Source organism: Ailuropoda melanoleuca, chromosome 3 (genome assembly GCF_002007445.2).
Source record: "Ailuropoda melanoleuca isolate Jingjing chromosome 3, ASM200744v2, whole genome shotgun sequence".
Classification (NCBI taxonomy): Eukaryota; Metazoa; Chordata; class Mammalia; order Carnivora; family Ursidae; genus Ailuropoda; species Ailuropoda melanoleuca.
Genome location: NC_048220.1, coordinates 10,139,583 through 10,166,167, shown reverse-complemented (window position 1 = coordinate 10,166,167; position 26,585 = coordinate 10,139,583). Strand labels below are relative to the sequence as shown.

The following is a 26,585-nucleotide window of genomic DNA, read 5'->3' as shown; positions in this document are numbered from 1 at the left end:
CACTTTTGTTTTTGCTAAACCTATAATTAATATTTTTGCATAAAGAAATTCTTCCTCATCCCTTTGTCTTTTTGCCTATTTTTATAGCACAATTCATTTTGAAGAGTTGCTTCATCATTTTATACAGTTGATAGCTATTAAAAGCGGTAGAATTATACCTAAGCTATATTGTAAGTAGGAAAAAAGCCCCAAAAAACAAACTGAAGAACCCTTTGTCTAGTGTAATGCCACTTATGTAAGAATGGAACTGGGTGAGAGGGAGACTATATGAAAGAGAGCATCTATGCATTTACTTTAAGCACAGAGTATCTCAGGAAGCATTGTCAAATTAAAATAAATACAAAGTTAACATTAAAAGAAAGCAGGTACAGGGGAAGGTGGAAACAATTCTTCAGCTTCAGAGAATAGTGCCAGTACATAGATTTAGTTTTGACATTGAAATAGTTCATTTTCCTTCATTTCTTCCATTTTAAAGTTTTGTGGCATGACAGCATATGTAATGACAGTTAAAAAAATTCTGTGACTTTCTTTATTCTTTCACTGATTTTTATATCACCCTTTTTAAAGCCTCTTTTTGGGAATAATTTACAGAAAATTTACAAAGGAAATATGGAGAATTCCTGTATACCCTTCAACCAGCTTTCCTTAACATTAACATCTTACATAACCATGGTGCATTTGTCAAAATTAACGAAATAACATTGCTACAGTATTATTAACTACAGTACAGACTTTGTTCACATAGCACCAGTTTCTCCCCCTCATGCCCTTTTTCTTTCCCAGGATCCAGCCTAGCATGCCACGTTGCATGTAGGCACATTTCCTTGGTCTCCACGATCTTTGACACTTTGGTAGCCACCGGCTTTCATGGTCGCCATTAATTCATGGTTTTTGTTTTCATGACATTGAGTCTTTTCAGGAGTCCTGGTCAAGCATGTTGTGCTCAGTTTGGGTTTATCTGGTGTCTTCTCATGGTTATACCAGCGTCATGGATTTTGATAATACAGCAAAGGTGGAGTACTCTTCTGTTGTATATCAGGGCATACTTCTCAGTGATGGAGTTAACCTTGATCACTTACTTACTTATGGTGGTGTCAGCCATCTTTCTCTCCTGTCAGGTCACTCTTTTTCCGTTTCCATTGCCTGTTCATTGGAAATGAATCACTAAGTTCAGTTTAAGTTCAAGGGGAGAGAAATTAAGGTCTAGCTCCTGGAAGGCATATCCAAATACATTATTTGTGATTTTCTGTAGGGCAGTATCTACAAGTCTTCCCTTCTCTCGTATTTTGTTGTGGTGGTTGTTTAGTCATTTATTTATATCCATATTGACTCATGGATATTTGTTTTATTCTTTGGGTTAAAATCCATTTCTATCGTTACTTGTTTTGTTGCTCACAGTGTTTTAGCTTTGGCCATTGGGAGTTCTTTCTTGTTGGTTTCTGTGTCCTTTTGACACGGCTCATTCCTTTTTTTTTTTTTTCCCTCTCTGTCTTTTCTGAAGCACTTCCTTACTTTCTTTCACTAGAAGGTACTTAATCTGCCCCAGTCCTAAAATTTCTGTAGCTCAGCCCTTTCTCCTAGGACCCCTGGCTTTTGTTCATAAAATTGTATTTAGCAACCAAGCAGTAAGTATGCTTGCTGCTACTGGGGTGTCAATTTTTTGGGCCCTCCCAGTTAACAGCCCTAGAAAAAGCTATCTCTGTATACTAACTCACATCTATGCACATCTCTAATTATTTCTATATGTAGCTGTCTGTATATGTTTTAAAGCAGATGAGTTCATAGCACCGTCTCCAGCTCTAATCCAGCACCATGGGATTCATTCCTGTCTTTTCCCCTTACTTATTTGTAAATTCCTTCCCTGACCTTGAGAAGCCTGGCTCCCATTATCTACATTTCATTTATTTGTTCAAAAAGTACACATGCAAATTAGTTTCATGATTATTAACTTTTTTCCTCATAAGAAATACATTTACCAACTAGAGTACTATGTTTCTGTACAGTTCTTTCTGCCTTTAGCCTAATGGTATCAAGTTAAAATACCATTTTCCAAAGTTACTTAGGTCAGCTCCATTTTTTTCTCCATCATCCTCAGGGAGATTATTTTACATTGCTACTAATCATTAATTATTAAAAGTATGGTGCTGCATAAAATAATGATACATTGCTTGTTAATCTGAAATATTGGCAGAAAAATGTATAAGAAACCTTTTGTTGCTCTTATTTCAAATAGTATTTTAACACAGATCCATTATAAGATTTCCAGGAAGTATGGATATTTGTTTTGTTTTTCTGAGTGGTTATCTTTAAAATGGAATTATTTCCTAATTCATCACATGTTTTATACATTTAGAAGTCCAGATATAACCAAAAGTCAAAGACATTACCAAGTAATTATTTTTTCCAAAATAGGAAAACAGTATTATTCTTAGATGCTGTTATTATTTGCTAGATTTATAAAGCATTAAAGATGAAGAAATCTGTCCTGTTTATTTGCCTATGTCACCTTGTTTAGTTTTAGCTAGCCTCTTGTGAGTGTTGGAATATAATAGCTGAGGACTGAGGATAAGGAAGATGAGGTAAGAGAATAATGAAGAAAAACACTGTTCCATTTGTATGTGTTTTTAATTAATGGGAAGTTATTTCCTAATTCACCTAGGGAATTTGTTTACCTTCATTGTTCTATAGTTTTGAACATCTCCCAGTTTTCATGTTAAGGATCTATTTAAAAAAATGAGCCACATGTCAGTAAGTCACAAGAGTTGTGATCTCACCAATCTCTCTCTTTCTCTCTCTCTCTCTCTTTTTTAAAGATTTTATCTATTTTTTTGACAGAGACAGCCAGAGAGAGAGGGAACACAAGCAGGGGGAGTGGGAAAGGAAGAAGCAGGCTCATAGAGGAGGAGCCTGATGCGGGGCTGATCCCATAACGCCAGGATCACGCCCTGAGCAGAAGGCAGATGCTTAATGACTGAGCCACCCAGGCGCCCCTCACCAATCTCTTGGCCAAATTCAGATGAGTTTTTTTCTACTTCGTGTATTCTGCTCAGGCACAGTAACATTGTCAAAAGCAAATAAAAATTTGGACATAAAATGTAAACTCTGGTATATCACTGAATGTAGCATTGCTGTGAGAAGCGGTTCTGTCTTTTCTTGAAATTGAGCACCTTTTCTTAAATTCTTTTACTGAAGTGCTAAATTGTTTGTAAGCAAATCTCCTTGCCTGTGTTACATTTCAATATTTACTGAGTGGTTTTCGAGGGGTCCAGATTCCTTGGCCTTTTCTTACTTTTTAATAGTAAATCCTGTAACAGAGACAAAATATATGTGGAGCCAGGTAGTATTTTATGATTCAGAGCACTTTTGAAAAGCTCTGCTATCATATTAATTTTTTTCATAACTGTCACTAAGTATCCCAGTATAGAAACCACTTCTCTATTTTTCTTAAGTCTTAGGCATTTTTGTGTCAGTTGGTGAGCTCCTTTTCCAGGGTACTTTCCTCAGTGGTGAGGAAAAATATAGAAAAAATTACAAGGCAGAGCTCCTGTCTGTCCTGGGAAGGGAATGTGACTGGTTGGCTTGTGTGCTTGTTTGCTTGTACATGTATTTATAAAGCAGAAGTTTTGTTCAGCATTTTTTATGTGCCAGGTCCTTTGTTAGGCATCATAAACACAGGATGAGGAGAGAGCAAGATATCTTTTCTTAAGGAGCACAGCTGCGTTGGAAGAGACAAGTACATAAATATAATTACAGTGCAGTGCTCCAAGAACAATGGTAGCAGGTATTTTGGGAGAAGAGAAATAACATGTATCCCAGCAGGGGAAATGATGGAATGTTTCCTATAGAAGTGGTGTTATCCACCTAAAGAAGGTGTCAGGAGTTACCCAGGGGAAGAGGAGCAGGAGGAAGGACACTGCTATGAAGAGGGGAAAGTGGGAATACCGCGTCAGAGAAGAGAAAGAGCATTGTGCATATAAGGAACTATAGGCAGATCAGGGTCCTTGGAAAATGAGGTACAAGTAACAAAATGGCAAGAAAAGATGCCAGAGAGCAGGATAGGGTCTTGATTGGGGAGGACTTTTTTTTTTCTTTAATAATTTTTTTATTATATTATGTTAATCACCATACAGTACATCCCCGGATTCCGATGTAAAGTTCGATGCTTCATTAGTTGCGTATAACACCCAGTGCACCATGCAATACATGCCCTCCTTACTACCCATCACCAGTCTATCCCATTCCCCCACCCCCTCCCCTCTGAAGTCTTTAGTTTGTTTCTCATAGTCCATAGTCTCTCATGTTTCATTTGGGGAGGACTTTTTAACGCCATCTTTAGGATTAATGCCTGGCAGTATATACTGGAAAGATCCTTTCCATTTTTTATTGTGTTAAAATACACATAACAGCATTTACTACCTTAACTATCTTTTAAGTATGTATTTTTAGGTGTTCGACCTTCTTAATTTTAGATGGCAGTAGATGATTTCATTTTGAAATATTGCAAAGCTCTGTGGTTACTTAGGACCAAAAATCTTTATCATTTAGAAGTTTACACAGTGTATCAGTTATACTCACAATAAGTCTGTGTAACAACCAACCACAAATATCTCAGTAGCATACAAAAATAAGTTTGTTGCTCACAGGGTGAGCTGTGTGTATGCTAGGCAGCTCTGCTGGTTGTGGCTGGCCTCACTCTTAGAGTTCAAATACATTGACCCATGGATAGATAGGTCCCTGATGTGATTAAACTTTTTTCCACTTGCTTCTCATCCTTCTGGGGACCATCTCAGGCATATTCTCATGATGATGGCAGATATATAAGAGGAAGCAAGCAAGTACTCAGTGCGCTGTCTAGTGCTACTTATTCCCTATCATGGAGGAAAGACCCTTCTGTGTGCTCTACTCAGTACTCTGTGAGTTGTGAGATTTTCTCTTCTCACTGGAGGGAGCAGACACATACCCAGCACACTGTGTCTGCCAGGAGCCGTTACCACTCCTCTTTTTAGGAGACTTTGGTGTTAAAGATTCCTTAAACACAATATGGAAAGCAGTAACCATAAAGTAAAAGGTTGATCGTGAGCATGCAATTGATAGAAGGTATTTGTGATATATAATACAAAGTATCCTATGAATTAGAGGTAGAACACCCAATATTATAAAAATAGAGATGCACGGGGCACCTGGGTGGCTCAGTTGTTTGAGCATCTGACTCTTGGTTTTGGCTCGGGTCATGATCTCAGAGTCGTGAGATTGAGCCCTGTGTGGGGCTCCACACTAAAAGTGGAGCCTGCTTGGGATTCTCTCTCTTCCTCTTCCTCTGCCCTTCCCCCCTGCGCACCCACTCTCTGCCTCTCTTTCTCTCAAGAAAAAAGGGGGAGGTACACATATGTGTGTGCACACACACAGCAGGTTATACTTAGGTTAGAAAAACAAAACAATGAGCTTACACACATGAAACACAAAATAGGAACAGTCACCTAGTTAGGGGCAGAATAGAGACTACTGTTGAGGCCTCTTAAAATTTTTCAAACTTTTCTATTTTATTTGCAGCTTTCATCAACCTTCTGACTTTTAAAATTACAAATTGTTTAACATAGATGTAAAAGTTTGAACGTTAGCAGCATTAATAATATTATTGACTCTTTCCACTTGTAAAGCATTTCACATTTTACAGAATGCTTTGCCGTACTCATTTTTCTTCTGGTCTTTCTCATAACTCTAGCAAGCACAACAGATTACGGCAGCTGACAAGTTATATGGCTTGGCCAGAGTCTCAAAGACATACTTGGTAATCCTAGGATTAGAACTGCTCATTCCCAGCCTAAGATATTTTCTGTTTCACATGGATTATCTTCCCAAAAACATTTACAAACCTATTATTCCAAGATAACGTCAGATTGGGAGCATGCTAAAAGGTACAAGATAGCCCCCTGTCATGGTGCAACAGGCAAGTAGTAAACTGAGATTCCTCTAGTATCCTGGGCTGGGGTCCAAAATGAGGTCATTTTTAGTAATAATCACCTTTGTTTCACTGGTACCTGCTCCTGCCAAATAGGATCTGACCGCAGTCACCAGCAAATCATTCACCACTGGTGGTAGCTGAAAATCCCGAGTGGGGTCCTGCATGAGCTCCCCAAACAATTTGATCAGCTACCCAGAATTATTCCTTTCTTTTAATACTTAAGTTCTATTTCTGGACCAAGCTTGTGCCATTTTTTCCCTTTTAGATATATCCATCTATATCTGTATCTTTATTTTTTCCCCTTCAGAGATCTCTAAGCCTCTTATATATGTGTATTTCTGTTGGGACTTTTTAAAACTTTCTTTTAATTAAAAAAAGTACATACATAGGCTTTTCTTCATTTGTAAAATGGGTAATAAAATTCTCAGCCTCCTTGGAGTGAAGGTAAAGGATATAGGAGAGCTTTTAAAAGTGATGAATTAAGTAGAAGAAAGGACAAATACAAAATACTCACAATGAAAAACTATTTTATACCCACTAGATTGGCACACATTTCAAAACATCTGATAATAGCAAATGTTGGTGATGATATGGAGCAAATGGCACTCGGATTCCCTGCTGAAGATCGTGTAAGGTAGAACTACCGTGGAGCACATTTGTCGTTGTTTGATGCAGAAAGTATAACCCAACACTGCTCTCGGCCTTACTCCTACGTGTGTGCTCTAGGGAAGCTTCTGCACTAGGGCACATGGATTTTTATTATTTTGTTTATAATTACTTTAATAACTCCTATGTTTCAATGAATACATAAACTGTAACAGGTCTGCAAACAGGGATGCTGTCAGACAGAAAGGAAAATGAGAGAATGGCAGCTATAGGAATCAATATGGATGAATCCCTGAATTATAATATTCTTAAAAAGACAAGTCATGGAAGAAAAATTACCTTTTCTATAAAGCTTGAAAGTAATCAAAGTTGAGCAATGTCTTATTTAGGATAGCTAAAAGTAAGAGAATGATAAAAAATTTAGAGCAGTGGAGGTCAGAGCTCAGAGGAGGTCAAGTTGATTAGGAGAACTTCTGTTTTATTGTGAACATTTTTAAGTGAGATTGGATGCGTGGATCTTTCTATGCCTGTACCCGTCATTCTGTCTGTCTGTATTTCAGTGAGTGTGTGGAGTATACTGAGAGGAGTGTCCTGGAAGTGTCAATCATTTCAGTTATATTCTGTTTCTTAAAGATTTATTAGAAGATTCAGGTATGTTCGTTTTAGTCTTGTACTTCATAACTCAAATATTATGTATTTTCTCTTGTAGATATTAAAAATTTCATAATTACATATTAAAATTAAGGTGTTGGGAGAATAAATACTATACAGTAATAGTCATTGTCTCTGGGTAGTGAAATTACAAGATACCTTCACTTTTTATATTACGCATTTCTTAATCTTGTACATCTTTTATAATGAATGTGTTATTTTTTATATTTAGAAAAGACATTGATGATTATAAAAAGTAAGCACAAATGCAAAATTTTTCTGATGTGTTGCTAATAAAGATGGTGACCTTGAGTTATATGCTATCCTATTAAGCTCTAATGTCACACTTAATACTAAAGATACTTGTTATTGAAAATCATTAGACCCAGTATTTTCTTTTCAGACTTTAGATAAGCATCAATATCTTTCATTAGAATTTTAATGCGTCCAAATTTGGGTTAGTGTTTTATATACTGGTATAATGTACAGCTAAATTTAGGACTAATGATGACCTTTGAGTGGTCAAAAGACTATTAATATATGCCATGTTGTTAGAGTACTTATCCACTCATATGTAATATTATTGAACAATTCCAAAAACCAGTCACACTGAGAAAAAGCTTATAAGTTGTGCAACAAATATTCTCTGTCTGGCTAACACTTTCATTTTTAGAATTTTTAAAAATAACCTATAGCCAAATGTAAATGTGTTACTTCGAAAAGTTAGGGTAAAAGAATATAAACATTGTAATTTTAAGGGAACAAAATGTAAATTCTGTGGCTATTAAAACAGAGTCTCTCTGGTTATTTAAAATGTATATTTAAAAAATTCTTGCTATGTAAAGAATGTTAAATGTATTAGAAGTATATAAATGATATAATTGATCACGAAACACTGGCTTTCCATGATACCAACTTGCCACATATTTTTGGTTGGCAATTTAGAAGCTTCTAGTATCTTCGTTTTTATGGTAGAATAAATATGTTTGAGTGTGTGTGCATATATATATGATTAGACAGAGACAACAGTTGTAGAAAAGGTTTTTCTGACATGTATTTTCCTTATAGGACTATGCAATTTAAAAAATTGCATGACATTTATTCCCTTTAGAATTTTTTTCTCCAAATGAGCGCTCTAAAAATGTCACTTTGAATTAAAGCAGTATGTTTGGAAGAGATAATTTATTTATGTTCTTGATGTAGATTTCAATACCATGCTGAGTTTACTCTGGTTGAATGTTTCCTTTATCCCAAAAGAAACTGCCAAAAATAGTTAGAATTTGCATTATAGAAAATGATGTTAGAATGCATAGAATAAAAGAAAGTGATCCTTTTAATATTCCAAGAAGAGGATTGGATAAGCACTACGTATTTTATAACTAAACACACTTAAAATTTGGTTCATAAAATCTAAGCTCTTTCTATAGATTTTTCATCTTAAATGGAAGTGTATTCCTTTTTTCTGCACTAAGAACAATTGGCTAGAATTCTAGCTTTTGTAGGATTTGTGTGTCATCAGTAAGCTCTCCTTACTTTATAGACTAAGTTCTCTCAAATGAGATAAATTATGATTAATAATATTTGCTTCCCAATTCTAGCTTTTCTATGTAAAAATTAATAATTGGCTAAAGTAGTTGTTTATCAACTTTATAAGTTCAAATCAGACACAAATCCCTAACCTCTTTATATAGATCTTTATTCTCCATTTCTCATTTCCACATCTGCTTCACTAGTAAACTCACAAACCCACCTAAATTCATGTATTCACTGCTGGGTTTGAATTTACAACTATAAGTTGTGTATTTTCTAAAAATACACGATGGTCACTGGTCATTAATTCAACGCCTATTTATTGAACACTAGCCCTTGTGATGGGCACTGTTCTTTAGACTAGAATACAGCGGTAAGTAAAATAGACAGTCCATGTCCTAATGGAGCTTACATTGTGTGGAAACAAATAGCAGCTGAGATCAGTAAATAATTGCAAATTAAAGTATTAAATCTGTGAATGGAATATAAAGAGTGTTTTAAAATGCGGGTTTGATTGAAACTGTAGATTCATGAAGATGTCTCTAGCATTTGAGAACTGAAGGACAAGTAGTAGTTAGCCAAGTAAAGAGAAGGGTCGAGAAGTTTCTGTACTTGGTCTGGCTGGTCTGTAGTGACAGAGGTGGGAGAGGCTAGTGTTGACACCGTGGGTGATTTATAGCCGACGTGAAGGATTTTGCTTTGTGGCCGGCTAAGGATTTCACTTGGAGTAATAGTATGATCAGTTTATTTTTTTAAACAATCAGTTACTTGGGTGTCATGTAGAGAATGATTTACAAGAAGCCTAAAGTAGAAGCAGGATGTCCAGATCAGCATCTGCAGAGATTTGGGCTAGAAATGATGGTGACTTGGAAGTGAGTGCTGTCATTGGAGAGAAAGTATTTTAAAAATAGAAGTCATGCTAACAGTGACACAGACTTTGTGTGTCTATGTCTTTGTCTTAGAATGTTGACCTTGTCTAGTAGGAAAAGAACTAATTAATAAAGATGGAGTTAGGTTCTAGATATTGCCAGTAAATTAAATATACATAGACAGCCTTTATATGGATTAAGGAAGTGATGGGAATCTTAATAAGATAATAAATAGTAAGTTAAACTACAGGAGAAGCTTTCAGTAAGCAGATGGTGAAAAACAACATAACAATAAGCCACAATTTGTTAAATATTGCATATCATCGTGGTGATACTTTTATTGGAGCTAATGCTTTCCACAAAGAAGTGTGGAATTAACATGCCACTGTTTTGATTAACCATCTAATAGAATTTTCATTTAAATCACTTGAAAAGATGAATGATGAGCTTTGGGAAAATTCAGTTTTGATTTGAAATCAGAATTTTTTTCTTACTGAATAGTAGGGAAATCTCTGTAATTTGATAAGAATTCTCCACTTGCTATTTTTTCCCCCTGTTCTTTTCATTCTCCCTTGCGGTTCTCATGGTTCGACCACTTTTTGGGGTGAGGATTCTTGAGCTGTATATGTGTTGCTAAACATGAATTCATTTGTCAAACTCAGCATCTAACGTTTATGTATGTATATTTCAAACTACAAAGTTGACAGAATTATGCCATCTTGCTGAGGGGAACGTACTGTATCATTAATGGCTATCATACAGTACTTTATGGTGTCCAGATTGTGTTGGAATGGATTCATTTAAGAAATACCAGTTCACTTTTTGGATTTCACTAGCTCTCTTAAATAGTTTAAGAAAATAATTAACAGAACAAATATAGGCATCATGTAACATCTCAATATGTTGACGACACTTGCATGGACATTAGTCTTAATATAATTAAATTCCACAACGCCACATAATAGATCCAGATTGTATTTCTCTTTAACACTTTTTCGGCTCTCGGACAGAATGGTTATTGCATATTTGAGTTTTAAAAACTTATTTATTAATCAGCAGCTATTTATATCCCTAGCATTCTGTTAGACTGACAAGTCTAACTTGTCACTAACTAAGAATAGTGATTTCAGGGTCACAGTTGGCTGATTATTGGTCTTTAAATACTAGTGAAATAATATTATGTTTGCGCATAGATCTATTTGATAATTGCATGTGCAACTTTTTCCACTTTGCTTGTTCAGTGAAGAATGGAAACAAATGTGAGGTTTAATCAGGGCCCTGATAGTTTTCACGGAGTGATGAGAATCCAGGAATTTTAGAACTTGAAAGAGTCTGAGAGATAGGTTTAAATCTTTTATTTTATTTATTAGGGAAGTAAGAAGTTGAAAAGTAAGTAACCTCCCCAAGGTTACACAGCTAATTACTAACAGCTATTCTCTGTTTTCTAGTTTGATTTTAATGTTTTGTGCTATACAAAACTTCTAATAATAAGGAAGGAACATTTATTGAACTAAGGCTTATCACAAGAATTTTTAATGACATGTTTCATTTTCAGATGCTCATAAAATATGTTTACAGTCAAAAAATACTGCTCATATAGCCACCATTTAAGTCAAGAAATAGAATGTTATTGGCACCCCAAAAAGCCTAGTCCCCCGTCCTACCACACGTCACTACCTCCTTCAGTACCTTCTTTCTTACCTCCAGAGGTAACAGTATCCTGACCTTTATTGTAGTTACTTCCTTGTTTTTTATTTCTATATATATGTATCCCTAAATGTTATAGTTTTGCCTAAGTTTTGAACGGTTTAGAAGCCAAACCATACTATGTATGCTCTCTTGTATATTGTCTTTCTTCACTTTTATATCTTTAAGAATCATCTATGTTATTGTACGTACCTGTACTTTGCTCATTTTCATTGCTGTATAATATCCCATTATGTGGATATATTACTGTGTGTCCTGTTATTGGTAGACATTGGGGTTGTTTTCAGCTTGGAGCTATTACGATAACTGCTGCTGGGAGTGTTCTTGTACATAGAGCTTGATGCACATATGCAAGAATTCCTCTCAGTGTACACCTAGAAGTGAACTAGATGGGTCATGGGTTAAGCATAATTTTGGTTTTACTAGTTTGAACCAAATTGTTATAAAGTGATTGTAACTGTTTACGTTCCCACCAATGATGTTGGCTGTTGATCTCTCTCACATTTGGTAATGTCAGTGTTCTAAATTTTTTGCCTATCTGATGAGTGTGTAGTAGCTTCTCATTTTTTTAATTTACTTTTTATATTTATTAATATGGTTTAACACTTTTTAATATGTTTATTAGCCACTTAGATGTTCTCTTTGTTGAATTGTGTATTAACATCTCTTAGCCATTTTTCTTTCAGCTTTTTGACTTTTTCCTTATTGGCTTCTAGGAGTTTTTTGTTCTGGATTTGAGCCATTTGGCAGTCGTGTATATTGCAAATATATTGTCTTTTCACTCTTTTTATACCGTGCCTTGGTAAATGGAATTTTAGATTTTAATGTTGAATTTCTCAGTCCTTTTTTTTTTCATGGTTAATGTTTTTTTGTGTTACGACGTTCATTCTTACCTCTCTCTCATATTCTCTTATGTTATCTTCTAAAAGTTTGCAGTTTTATCTTTTATGTTTGTATTTAATCTACCTGTAATTGATTTTTTGTTTGGTGTGAGCTATGGGTCTAATTTCATTTTTTTTCTCCCATATGGCTACCTGGATTATTGCACATTTATTGTCCCAGTGCCACTCACTGAAGATGCCAGTATAAAACTCTGCGTTGGGGCTGCCTCTGTCATATATCACTTTTGTACCTATGTGAGAATCTATTTCTAGGCTTTAAATTCTTTTCTGTTGTTTTATACGTCTCTGTGCAAACTCCACACTGTTAATTAGTGTTGCTTTACACTCGGTCTAACTGGTAGAGCAAGTTCTTGTACTGTGTTCTTCCAGAATACCTTGGTACTTTCCCCCTTTGCATTAACATATAATTTCAGAATCAGCTTTACGAAATCACACAAAAAAACCTCTTCAGATTTGTACTGAGATTGCATTCACTCGGAAGTCAAATTTTGAGAATTAACATCCCTACGGTATTTAGTTTTCCATCCTGTGAACATAGTGCATGTCTCCTTTTTTTTAGGGTTTTGCCATGTTGCTCAATAAAATACATACTGTAATTGAGACAGTGGTATATAGATATTTAAACTTTTACATATTTGGTTCAGTTGTACACAAAAGAGTCCGATAATTGGTTATAAATATACCCAGTTCTGATACTCTGCAACCCATAATTTCTTACTATTTAGGTATCCTGTTCTCTGTATTGTTCACAGGAACATAGCAACCTGTTGTTAACCAACACTTTTTTATGTCTGTCTGCACTGTCGTAAAATCAGTTAAACATTACCAATAAGTCACACACATAAAGAGGTATAGAAAAAGGAGGAAATATGTAGAAAGCATTAGGCAGACAAAACAATCATGCAAGCTCATGCAAGAAATGAAAATTTTTTCTTTTAAAAGTGATTTTCAAAAATCCTTATAAATTATTGGCCTATCTTTTGTTACATAGTGTTGTGTGGGAGTGTTTTAAAGAAATACCTAAGATATAGGGATACAAGATCTAATTATTTCGGGAATGATGACACTTTTTAATGATTCTCAGATCACATACTTCAAAGGTGAAAGAGCAAAAATCTAGTATTTTCCTTCTCTGTAAATAATATCTTGAGTGAAAATATTTTTTCCGTTTTCTTTTTTTCTTTCTTTCTTTCTTTCTTGCTTTCTTGCTTTCTTGCTTCCTTGCTTCCTTGCTTTCTTTCTTGCTTTCTTGCTTTCTTGCTTTCTTTCTTGCTTTCTTGCTTTCTTTCTTATAGGCTTCTAACTCCAGGAATATTTTATTTACCTGGCAAAGTGACTTGTACTTCTCTGGTATTCAGTAAAACCTCTTTCTTCTTCTCTACCTATTCCCTAGCTTTTCTTCTTCCATCCTGTAAAAGTTAACTTCTGGCTTTGTCCTAAATTCCATCTCATTCCACACCCTTGGCCAGGCTGTTCATCTGGCTTTATTGCAGTAAATCGGAGAGCTTCGCACCTGTTCATTAGATGATGAAGAAAGCATTGTGAATCACCACCAGCACCACCATCCCGATTCACATCAGCAGCATCAGTAAAACCACCCTCCTCACCCTCTTTGCCTGGGTGGCCTGCTTACTGTAGGGCGCACGTTGCTAAACACTTCACAGAGACTAGCTCCTTTAAAGCACAGTCGTCCCCTGAAGTTGTTAATGTTTTAGACTCTGAGAGTTCAAGAAACTTGTTGGTGGTCATACAGCTATTATTCAGATTTAAATTTAGGTATGTCTAATTCCCCATCTCATGCTTTTAGTTGTGCCTTCGGCCTCCCAATTCATACACACTATTTTTTTTTAAAGATTTTATTTATTTATTTGACAGAGAGACAGCCAGCGAGTGAGGGAACACGAGCAGGGGGAGTGGGAGAGGAAGAAGCAGGCTCCCAGCAGAGGAGCCTGATGTGGGGCTCAATCCCAGAACGCCAGGATCACGCCTTGAGCCGAAGGCCACCCAGGCACCCCCATACACACTATTTTGCAGGGTTCAGAGTGTGGCAGGGTTGGAGCAAGGCATGGATACTGGTATTTATGAGTAACTTTGATACTTGTATAGGAGAAGACCCTTCCTTTTATATCATTATTTTAAAACCATGTTCAGAAGAACCCTAAAGTTCTTGAGGGGGGGTGCCTCAGTCTTGCTTTCCACAAGAATAGCTCTGTTTTTATTTGTTTCATGTGTTGAGGTTTGCCTAACTTTTAATTATTAGCTTGGTGATAGAGTTCCATTCTTGACTAAGACTTTGTAGATTCATGTGTCTGCTCCACCAGGCCTGATTTTAGAACCTTGAGTTAGTGACTTCACCCTCTTTGCTTTCGTTTTGTCCTCAGTACAATGGAGATCATAACAGTACTTACTTCATAGGGTCTCTGTGAGTATTAAAAGTGACAATACGTGCGCATTATCTGGAAGGGCACTTAGTGTCCAGTAAGTGCACGAAAGTTTGAACATAAGTGGCTAAGTCTCTGTTAGAACTGGCAACTGTCTGATGCCAAAGTTAGACTCTTACCACTATTAAATCATACTGTTGAGTTAAACCAAGGGAATGAAAGGAATGAAGGGGATTGAAAAATTGAGGCGAGGAGAAAAGATTTAGTGCCTCACTTTCAGAGGTTCGCTCGCAGGCTCAGATGATGAATCTTGCTTGTGGAAGGTCATAGAAGAAAGGCTGCTGAAGAAAGGAGGGTTTTTACATGTGTCTTCCAGTGGTGAAGACTTCAGATGCTACTAAAAGAGTTTATTTCAGCCCATTCCAGACTAGAGTTGTTTCAGGAAACAACTGTAAAATAGATTGCTTTTCCTAGAAACCTGTAACAAGGAGGCTGATCAAGTGATTAGAATGTCTTGTGATTCTTAATAAATGAGAAGCACAATAGTTTTATATAGTAATGAAACTTGGCTTAAATAGCCTGAGTACAGATAACAAGTAATCACCATCAAATTATAAAAATACAACATTTGTGGGGCCTGAAGGTGTGAATTAAAATTTTAATTTTGAGGTCTTATTTAAGTTTATTTTGTTTGACAAAAGAATTAACTAATTTGTAGTATAGTAAATTATTTAAAAAATGCTTATGTTATATTATGCGGAGAAGCCATGGCATGTTCTTGCCTTGGATATTTACTTGTTTTATGGCCCTAAAAGCCATTACTAAACCACTGTACATGCTGTGTCACCCAGATTTTTAATGACATGTCACTTTGTGACAAAAGCAGCTAAAGATATGCTAGGAAGGAGACATTTGAAAAAGCCCTTTTTATAGGCATCTAACAGCGGTCATCATCAGACTGTTACCTGGTATTCTTGTATGTTAAATTTATATTTAAGATTTAATGGAAGAGAAGAAAGGAAGGCCTTACAACGGAAGAGTTGTTAGGAATTCAAGTTTTAGCCAATTCAGAGAATCAATGGAAAAGATCTGTTGCTAAATCTAGAAATAAGACCTGGAAGAGTTGGCTGTTTCTAAAATGGGAGTTATATATTAGGCTCACAATCCATACTGGGAGAATTCTAAACCAACCACTGATTTTCCCGTTCCTAAAGAAGAAGTTACATCAAGAGCAGTCAAACAACTTAAACCCATGAGAACCAGCTTCCAAAAAAATCAAAATTACTGAAGCATTCTTTGAGTCATCATGGCTTCTAATATTTGGAAATTAAGTTTCTATAGAATAATTATACACCCATATTATCACAATTATATGATACATTAATTATGATATATAATATATAGCATTAGCTATATTAGGATTAATTGCTAAAAGATAGGTTTTAACACCATCAAGTCCATCTGTATGATTTTTATAGGTGAGAAGAAACTGAGAAATGAAATGATTTGATGAGATTAATTGATTAGCTATTGTCAGGTTTGATATACTTTAGTCAGATATTAATTTTTTCTTTTATTAGAATGGTTATTTTTGCCTTGGAAGTTCTTGAACTTTAAAGACAAGGCACTTTCTGACAAATTATTTATTATGAAGCCTGTGACTTCTCAAGAAGATGGATCAACAGGATTTCTTTTTGTTCTTGCTCGTTTGCTCACTGGATCAAGAGTGATGAAGGTGATACAGCCCAAAACCCTAATAGATTCTGTGAGAAGGTCATGTTAACATGCTCTAATAACATGTACGTTGATAACATGACAGATCTTAGTTATTTACACTTTTAATAGATCTGTTTACTGTATAAATCCTGGAGAGATGATTTGTGAAGGAACTTCTGAAGTCCTCTAACATTTGGTGAATTCCGAATTCTAAGATTTCATACAGCCATGTGGGCCACAGTAGGAAGTAAAACTCCTTGCCGAAATAACAAGCTTCTTTTTTATTTTTTAAATATTTTTTCTTACACACTTATTTTTTTTTTAAAGATTTTATTTATTTATTTGACAGAGATAGAGACAGCCAGCGAGAGAGGGAACACAAGCAGGGGGAGTAGGAGAGGAAGAAGCAGGCTCATAGCAGAGGAGCCTGATGTGGGGCTCGATCCCATAACGCCGGGATCACGCCCTGAGCCGAAGGCAGACGCTTAACCGCTGTGCCACCCAGGCGCCCCTACAAACTTATTTTTTAAAAATCAGATTTATTCCAGGGGTGCCTGGGTGGTTCAGTTGGTTAAGCCTCCGACTCTTGTTTTCAGCTCATGTTGTGATCTCAGTGTTGTGAGATCAGGCCCTGAGTTGTGCTCTCTGATCAGCATAGAGTCAGCTTAAGATTCTCTCTCCCACTACCCCTTCCTCTTGCTTTCTCTCTCAAATAAATAAATCTTTTTAAAAAATAAAAAAAAAATAGAAATCAAGTATTTTCTAACAAAATTCATTGTGAATTTTGCATGTTTCCCAAAGTTTTAGTTGTAATCAGATATTTATTATCAATTCCTCCAGTGATGGGCTTGAGTGCTGAAAGCAGTAGCTGACTATGTTTTCTAGTTGACCTGATGACATATCAAAGCTGTTAGTAATTACAGTTAATCAACATTATGAATTATTCTTATGGTTATGTAATCATAGGCTTTCTTTTTATCATTACACATGTTTCTGAACCATTTTCCTCCATCTCTTTCCCTCCCTGCATCTATTTTCCATTTTTTACATTGGTAGAAATGCAGAGTAACTTTAATATGATTTTTTCTAAAACATTATTAGTTAAATATGCTTTAAAGGATGTATTCCAAAACTAAATACATTCTGTAGTAAATCTTTTATGATGCACACTTTTCTTTTCTCCCTTCCTCTCTTTCCCCTCCTCCCCCTCCCCCCTTCCTCTCTCTGAGGATAGAAAGGATACAAGTTGTAGAGAATTCTTTGAACAAAATGCATTCAGAGTAGAAGGACCGTATTTCTCTTCATAGGGGGACTGCATAAGGAAGGAAGAGGGATGCGTGGGTGGCTCAGTTGGTTAAGTGTCTGCCTTCGGCTCAGGTCATGATGTCAGGGTCCTGGGATCCAGTCCCACATTGCGCTCCCTGCTCAGCGGGGAGCCTGCTTCTCCCTCTGCCTACTGTGTCCCGTGCTTGTGCTCTCTCTCTCTGTCTCTGACAAATAAATAAAATCTTAAAATTAAAAAAAAAAAGGAAGAAGGGGACTGAGGGACAAGATTCCATGGATATAGGAGAGATTTAATGCTTTAAAGGAATGAGAGACTCATGGAGCTTCAGAGATAGTGAATGAGAGAGAACACCTGATAATAAAATCAAGTTCCTCTGTGTTAAGACTTAGACATCACTACTTCATTCCTCATGCTTACATATTTTATGAGTAAAAACTGAAATTCTCATCTACCTTTAAATGTGATGCTGTAAAGAGTATGGGCTAGGAATATGGCTTTATGAGTGTAAGATTACTTGAATTTCACTTGATTAAAATAGGAATCAAAAGGCCAGAATGTTGACATTTGATTTTCTGTTGCCTTTCTCATGTCTGACTCTGTGTCAATTATCAAGTCTCACTCAGCTAAATGTTTGTGTGTGTGTGTGTACACTCACTTGCCCCCATACAAGCATACACCTATCAGTTTATATTAAAAATAATGAAAGACTAAACTATGAAATTAATAATACCCCAACTGTCAACTCTCCAAAGTAATTAAATTATTTTCACTTCTACTGCAGTGTATGAGGGTTTCCTTTGCTCCATATTCTCTCCATTTGGTGGTGGTAGTCTTTTTTATTTTAACTGTTCTAGTGAGTGTGAAATGTTATCTCATTGTGATTTTAACTTGCATTCAGTCCTGTTAAGCACTTTTACATGTGCTTATTTGCCTTTCTTATATTTTCTTTTGTGAGGTGCCTTTTCATGCATGGGTCCCTGGGAAGGGGTCAATTAGTCTTTTTACTTATGATGTGTAGGAATTTGCATATATTCTGCATGTATTTTCAGTGTCAGGTATATGTGTAACTATCCTCTTTGACTATTTAACAGTAACAATAATCAAAGGATATTATGTATGGAAGATTTTGATATATTTAATATTTCTTTTTTTAAAGATTTATTTATTTATTTTAGAGAGAGAGAGTGTGTGAGCAGGGTGCGAAGAAGGGGCAGAAGAAGAAGGAGGGAGAGAATCTCAAGCAGACTCCCCACTGAGCATGGAGCCTGACATGGGGCTTGATCTCATGATCCTGATGAGATTATGATCTGAGCTGAGATCAAGAGTTGGGTGCTTACCCGACTGAGCCATTGAGTGTGCCCCAATACATTTAATACTTCTAAACTGGCAATTTTGGAAGGAAATTAGTAGTTAAAACACAGATTTTATAACTTTAAATTTAAAACAGAAATTACATTCTGTTATTCTGTTTTCGGTTTCAGGTGCAGCTAAAAACTAGCATTTCTAGTCAGTATGTAATTCGGACGCAGCCAACTAATAGGTGCCTTTCTACACTGGAATGTGCAGCTGCTGCTCTTTCCATTTTGGAGAAAAACAATTACATACAAGAGGTATGTCTTTGGAAGGTTATATGGTTTTGAAAGTAAGCAGTTTGGTTAGATTTTATCTAGAAAATTTAGAAATGCATAACTTGTTAAATTTGCAGCTCAGGTGTCAAATTGAATGTATCTGTGGTAGAAATTTGTGTGCATTTATAACCTTCTCTCCCCCTCTGGTGTTTTTCTGTGCTAGTTTCGCATCCAGATTGCATTATTTAAATATTCATTCTAAGCTGTGCAAACAGCATTTGTAATAAGCTAAATTGGTTTTAAGTAGCCCAACATTAAATACAGGGTTTTTTGGTTAGATTTTTCCTTTATTATTTTGTATTTCTCTTTTAGCATTTTGTGTTTTCTTGTACACAGCTTTTTTCTTTTAATTAAAAGAATATTTTAGAGCAATTTTTTTTTTTTTTGGTATTTGTGCTTTTATTTGAGAAGGTGTACCAACTTTCTGTTTATCTTAGTCACCACTTGCTTGGAGTATAAAAAAGATAATTTTTTGAGGAAAAAAATGACTGCAGAATATGAAAAGGTCATAACCTGCAATCATCATTTTATTTAATTTCCATGAAAGCCTGATGATTTCATATATACTTAATAATCATCAGTAAAGAATGATGTTCGTTGAGCTCAAAAAACATCTCAGTCTTTTGGAACATGTAGGAAGCTTTGCACTTAAGGCAAAAGAAAAAAGAACAGCAAAATAAGACTTAAATTGTTAGAGTTTTTTAATCACTGAAGATTTTTGATAAATAAAACTCAAGAAGAAAAGTAATAATGAGTGTAACTAAATAGAGTTTTATAACTCCTCTTTCTGACACACACACAATACACAGTACTCATTCCTGCCTTCTTTCACTCTCTCTCATTATACTCTGTGGGCACTATTACAAGAGTGTGCCTTAGCCGTGAAGGAAATTTGAGTAATGGCTAAAAGCTCAGGTCAGAATAATTGGATTGGTTACCAAGAAAAAGAACCAAAGACGTCCAGAGCAGGGAGAGTTAAAGAATGCCAGATACAAGCCTTGAATTGCCTTTTCCCTCTCCCCTACCCTAAGCTGTGGGAAATGTCAGAGTTGGAGGCTTTTCTTCTTTTGAAAGAAGTAGGCTTTCATGAGTAGGCTTTTCTGTGTGTGTATCTGTGTGAGTAAACTTTGTTTTGGGTCTAGGAAATTTTTCTTTCTCTGTTCTCTCTCCTTTGAGAAAGGAAAAAATTTCTTGACGGACCATACATCTTTCTCCCAAATGACCAGAGAGTGTTTTCTGACTTAACTCCCTCTGCTCTCACCTTTTCACCTGCTCCCATGTATCTAGCTATCAACATAGCACTTTATATACCCCTATACTTGTTTTTCTATTTTGTTTATATGTTCTTGAGCAAAAATAATGTACTCACTTTAGGCATCTGAAAAGAAAGATGAAACTGAGTGCTATTATTTAAACTTGCTTTCTGTACAGTCTCTTTATTTTCCTTTTTGTTGACTTAAAACTCTACGATCAGCTGACATCAGACCAAGGACCCATTTAAAGCTCAAATCTTGAGGGAGAAATGTAATATTCTTTGTCTGTGGATTTGAAACTTTATTTCCTCTCCTTCTTTGGGGTTCTGGAAAGAATCGTCTGTGGACCTACATCTCTTATTTCTACATTGGAATTGGATCTTTACTTCAATTCTGAACAGAAGCTTACATTCTTGGTAGTGGTGGTGATTTAATAATGTCGTTGTGATACAATAGGGCTAGGGGTTTTGATTGTTTTTGTACTACTACTGCCAGTGCTGCTACTGCTCCTTCCTTCCCAGTTTCGTAAGATACATGATTCTGGTATTAGTTAAGGTACCCTTCCAGCAGGAAGCTTATCTTACGTTCTGAGTATAACATCCAACCACAGGCAAAGTTCAAGATACAGAATGGCGACAGGATCCATCCTGTCTTCAGCTTTTGTTATTGTTGTCTGTGGATCCAATGGCACACGAAATCCCAAAGTAATATTGAGGTCCTACAGTTCTCTTTCTGTTTGCTTTGATCACCAGGAGTAGTCATACTTCAGTGGCCAGGAGAGGAAAAAGGGTGTTTGACAATCAGACGTGTGATTTGGGAGGTGCCGATAAGATTCTTGGCTGGAGCAGGAGCAGAAGAAATGCATAATGGAACATCCCAAGTTACTTATTATTACAGCTGGCAAAAAATTAGCTTTCTCAGTAGGGGAATCCCAAGTCCATCCTGTTCGAATCAAGCTACAATTTTTAAAAAATACATCAGTTCATTCCCCTGAGAAATGCAGTTACCGTCTGTTCTGAATGTAGGTGTTTTCTCTCTTTCCTGAGGAGGAAAGCTAGGGCAGACGTGTTTCCCCCAGTAAGCTTTTATTAGCGGCCTCCTAAAGAAACATTAGACAGTGGGGCAGGGTAGTAATTTTTCTTCTGGCTTTATTCTGTACGGGTAGGTAGGGCTCCTCAAAATAAAGAACTTAGCACAGAAGAGCTTTCTTAGTCTGCTGATTCATCCTCGTCCTTTATGAAAAAAGCTAAAAGCTAGCAGCTTTTCAGGCACTCACAGTAGCTCTGAGTAAGCTAAGCAAGTTTGAATTAAACCTCCATCACTTGCATCATCACTTTTTGCCCGTGAGCAATTCACATGATCTCCTTGTGTTTGTTTACTTATCTATCATGTAGGGAAAATAGTTACCTCTTAGAACTGTTGTGAGAATTGAGTGGGATAACATGTGTTAATTGCCTGACCCCAAGAACTCAAGAAGAATTAATCCCCTTGTTCTTCCTTGTCCTCCTGATTCTTGCCAATAAATTGACAAAAATTTTTAACTGAAGATTGGTGATTTTCATTCAGCTATTGTAATATTTACCAGGGCTTTTCACACTTTGGAAGTCTTGAGCTTAGGGATCTTTTTTATAATAGAACCTTTTCTACTTACAGAGTTTTACCTTATGAGCCTGTAGGGGTAAATGGGGTAAAGGTTTGTGTGCGGCCTGAGTGCCGTAGCTCTCTGCTTGATAACAGTAACGGTCCCTTGAGAACTGTCACTTTATACCTGCAGACAGAGGATTTACAAAACACTGATTTCCTCCCAAATAAACTTTTAAAAATGAACTTACTTTGAAAGTGAAGGATTTTGGATTTTCATTGTTCCTATGAACCAGCCTGTTTCTCCTATGGCTTCGCATTGCCTCAGATATAATGTTAGTTTATACAGAAGCCTTGTCATTATTACCACATGGTGTGCTACACATGTTAAACACATTCCTCTTAATGTAACCTAATAATTACCCTGTAAGGTTGACATTATTTCCCTCATTTTACAGATGAAGAAAATGGCAAGGAGAAGTTATATGAATTATGTGGCAACACATAGCTAGTAATGATTACACCCGTCAAGAAAGGCTAGATGCGGCTGCAAAATCAGAATGGCTTAACCCAACGGAGGTTTACGCCTCTGTCACACCGTCTGTGCTGTGGGATGGCCAGTGGGCTCTTGCTTGCTGTAGTCACTTAGGGGCCCAGGCTGGTGGAGGCACCATCTAGATATGTCATTCTCCTTTCATCGAGGAAGGCATAAACGGAGGTGGTGAGTCATACATTCTTTTAAAGCTTCTGTCCAGAGGTGACGCACAGTACTCACACTCACGTTTTGTTAACCAAAGCAAGTGATATGGCCGTACCTAATTTCACAGATGGAGGACTGGTGTATTTGTGAATAGCCCTACTGAGCACCACAGAGATGGAGTGGGGATCTAATCTAGATCTGTCTCCACAACTCATTCTCTTAATTACCTCAGGAAACTGATAGAATCTTCTTTTCAGGAGGGAAACATTGGAGGCCCTTACCAATAGGACTATTAGTATTTTGTCCATCAAAAATCTAACAAATGTCATAAATAGAACCTTCCATTATCTCAGTCTGTATATAGTCCTAGGTATGCTTTCTGGGGGTGATGTTTCAGGATCCAATCAGTCTGTGTTGACTCTGTAAAGAAATATATAGTAATTTCCACATTCCCTCTCTTACTTGAAGAAGTTAAAAGAAATCATGATAGCATATATGAGGGGCTACAGTAATGGCGTGCAGAGCTTTTCCAAGAAGTTTGTCTCTTTCCCATTGGTGTCTATCAGGGATTACATTTGGCTGCATGTAACAGAGCGGTTACTGCAGTGGTTGAACGGTGTATATACTGGCTTCTTTTTCTCCTGGATTGAAGAAATGCTGAGGTGAGCAGCCCAGGGCTGGGGATCTCTTCTACCTCTCTGTCCATCATCAGATGTATTTGACTTTAATCTTTATGTTGATTGCAATGTAGTCACTTGATGGTTGTCCCACTCCTAACAGTCCCGTTCCAGGCAAGAAGAAAGTGCAGAAGCCTCTGCCTCCTGAGTCTGTCCCGTTTTAAAGAGAGTCTCTGGGGGCGCCTGGGTGGCACAGCGGTTGAGCGTCTGCCTTCGGCTCAGGGCGTGATCCCGGCGTTGTGGGATCGAGCCCCACATCAGGCTCCTCTGCTATGAGCCTGCTTCTTCCTCTCCTACTCCCCCTGCTTGTTCCCTCTCTCGCTGGCTGTCTCTATCTCTGTCAAATAAATAAATAAAATCTTTAAAAAAAAAAAAATAAATAAAGAGAGTCTCTGGAAGCCGCACGCAGGAACTTCCACATGCACTTGGTTATATGGGCTGTGTCGGTAGCCAGTTAGCATTACTAGCTGGATACGTTGCCCCCTTGAATAACATTTTGGATTTTTTTAATAAGGAAAAAAAGAATAAATATGGGCAAGGAAATGCTGGTGACAGTGTCCAAGAGTTCAGGGTCAAACTAGAGTTTATATTAAGCTCTTCGCTGCCACTCACATTGTGTATGAGGGAGAATACATTTTCACATAGACATTGTGAAATTTTGGTAGATAAATCTATCAGCTTTTTTCTTTGTTCCTTTTATTTCTAAAAAACAGTTTGCTTACCCAAGTTTGCTATTGTTATTTGATTTAGATCAGGGGCCTCAGGCCCAAGGAAAGAATCTAACTCAGAATATGTTTTAAACATGTGACAGAGTGGGATTTTTTTTTTTTTTAACTTGAAAAACTTCAGGTCGGGCATGTGCTCTAGCTGTGTTTTAATCTCCACTGTTCTTTGTTATCGTATGGGTCCAACCAGTGTACGTGTTTATGTTATATGACTGGCCCTGTAGGTATTTGGATTTAGACAGATACATATATAGTTAGAATTATTTCAAATGTACCAAAACCGGCATATCTAACTTGTATGTGGTCCCTGGACCTAATGTGAGAGAATTAGTAAACCTTTTACCCATTGCTGTTATCATCTGATTGTTCTCAGGCAGCCGGAAACGTGCATCACTCTGTAATTGAAACTGAATTAAGGGGCGCCTGGGTGGTGCAGTCGGTTGATTTTGGCTCAGGTTGCAACCTCAGGATCATGGGATTGAGCCCCACGTCGGGGTTCTTGCTAAGTGGGGCACCTGCTTCTCTCCATCTCTCTCTGTTCCTCCCACACTCGCGCTCTCCTCTTTCTCTCTCCCAAATAAATAAATAAAACCTTTAAAATAAAAGGAAATCGGATTAACTAATTTGTATCTAAAGGTCTCTTTTATTCTGTTACACATTCAATTATTATAATACAACAGTTTTTTGAGGTGTTTGAATATGTTAATGTATAAAACTAAATTTGGGCTTTTTCATCTCTATGGAGAATTAGCTACTTGTGTCTTTTTACTTGAATTCCTTAGTGCTCTGTAAGGTATGAGTTAAAAGAAATTTATATTTAGAAATCATCATATATTTAGTAGAGTGTCTATTACTTTTCATAGTTAAAAGCCAGTAATAGAAGAAACACCATGATCCCTCTTCCTGAAGAAAAAGCTAGATACAATATCATGATCTGTTACAGACACTATTTTAGTATCTTTTTTTATCTTCACAGACTTTGCTTCGTCCTCTTCAAGCTTTATGCTCTTTCCAGCTTCAGCATGGTGCACAAATTCGCCTCAGCAAGGAACACCTTCTGAAAAATGGATTATACCCTAAGCCAATGCCAAAGAACAAGCGCAAGCTCAGGAAAATGGAACTGTTGATGGACAGTGTTAAAATCTAGTACAGTTGTTGCATGGTGCTAGTTGTGGTGTCTTCCACGGACAAGAACAGGCTAAGTGTTCAGAAAATTTAAGTCTGTGCATTTTTGACTGTCTAAATGAGACTGTCTAATGAGAGTTGCATACTAAACTTGTCCAGAAGAAGGAAGTAAACCAAATAGCCATAAAAAAAACAAACGAAATTTCATTGACTCTGTAAAAAGCAAATTTTCATATTGTATTTGTTTTAAAAAATGTGCCTCTGATACATTTTTTCAGATCTTTTGTTTGAAATGCAATTAGTTATTGAGTGAGGTTAGAAGTTCTTTTTTATAAAATGGGAAGAAATTATTATACCTGATATGGGGCAGTATTGTTCTCATTAATGTTTGTAGATAGTTAGGTGTCGACCAGGAATAGAGGGCACTTAGATCAATATGCAATCTTGAACATAAACTTTATACTTTGTAATAAGTAACAAAAATAATGTTCAAGTAGTTTAGATTGATTTAATTTATTTCATAGAATACTATAACAGAGTAAAGAAACTAAATATATTCTTTAGGGACTAAACTTGAACTCAGCTCTTATGATTAAGTGTTCTATTAATTGCCCGAATTTTTTGGTATTAAGGTATAATTGGAATATAAGATTGTATTAGTTTCACGTGGATACCATAATGATTCAATATTTATATACATTGCAAAATAATCACCACATGATAAGTCTAGTTAACATCCCTCACCATACATATTTACAAGATTTTTTTCTTGTAATGAGAACTTTGAAGATATGCTTTCTTAGCAAATTTCCAATATGCAATATTTGCAATTTTGCAGAATTGTTAACTATAGTCACCATGTTTTATATTACATCCCCATGACTTATTTATTTTATAACTGGTAGTTTGTTCCTTTTGACCCCATTCACCCATTTTGGCCACTAGTCACTCTCTGCTTCCAGCAACCACCAGTCTATACTCTGTATCTATAGCTTTTTTTTTTTTTTTAAGATTCCACATAAAAATGATATCACCTGTTATTTATCTTTCTCTATGTGACTTATTTCACTGAGCATTATTGCCCTCCAGGTCCATCTGTGTTGTCGCAAATGGCAAGATTTCATTCTTTTTTTTTTAATGGCTGAATAATAATCCATTGTGTATATATATATAGAGAGAGCACATTTTCTTTATTCATCCATTGATAGCTGTTTAGGTTGTTTCTATATCTTGGCTATTGTTAATAATGCGGCAGTCAGCCTAGAGAGGGGCATCTTTTCAAGTTAG

At 36.4% G+C, this 26,585-nt stretch overlaps 1 protein-coding gene across 2 annotated transcripts in view; it reads left to right on the top strand.

The window, feature by feature from the left end:
• DTWD2 (DTW domain containing 2) overlaps positions 1–26,376 on the top strand; it is a 97,641-nt gene extending 71,265 nt beyond the window's left edge. The window contains exons 5-6 of one of the 2 annotated variants that reach the window (XM_002915451.4): positions 19,091–19,219; positions 25,150–26,376. In XM_002915451.4, the coding sequence (XP_002915497.1) occupies positions 19,091–19,219; positions 25,150–25,320 (300 nt within the window). In that variant the 3' untranslated portion in view covers positions 25,321–26,376. The remainder of the gene's footprint in view (positions 1–19,090; positions 19,220–25,149) is intronic. The other variant, XM_034655911.1, reaches the window with a different exon arrangement.
• The last annotated feature ends 209 nt before the right edge of the window (positions 26,377–26,585 follow it).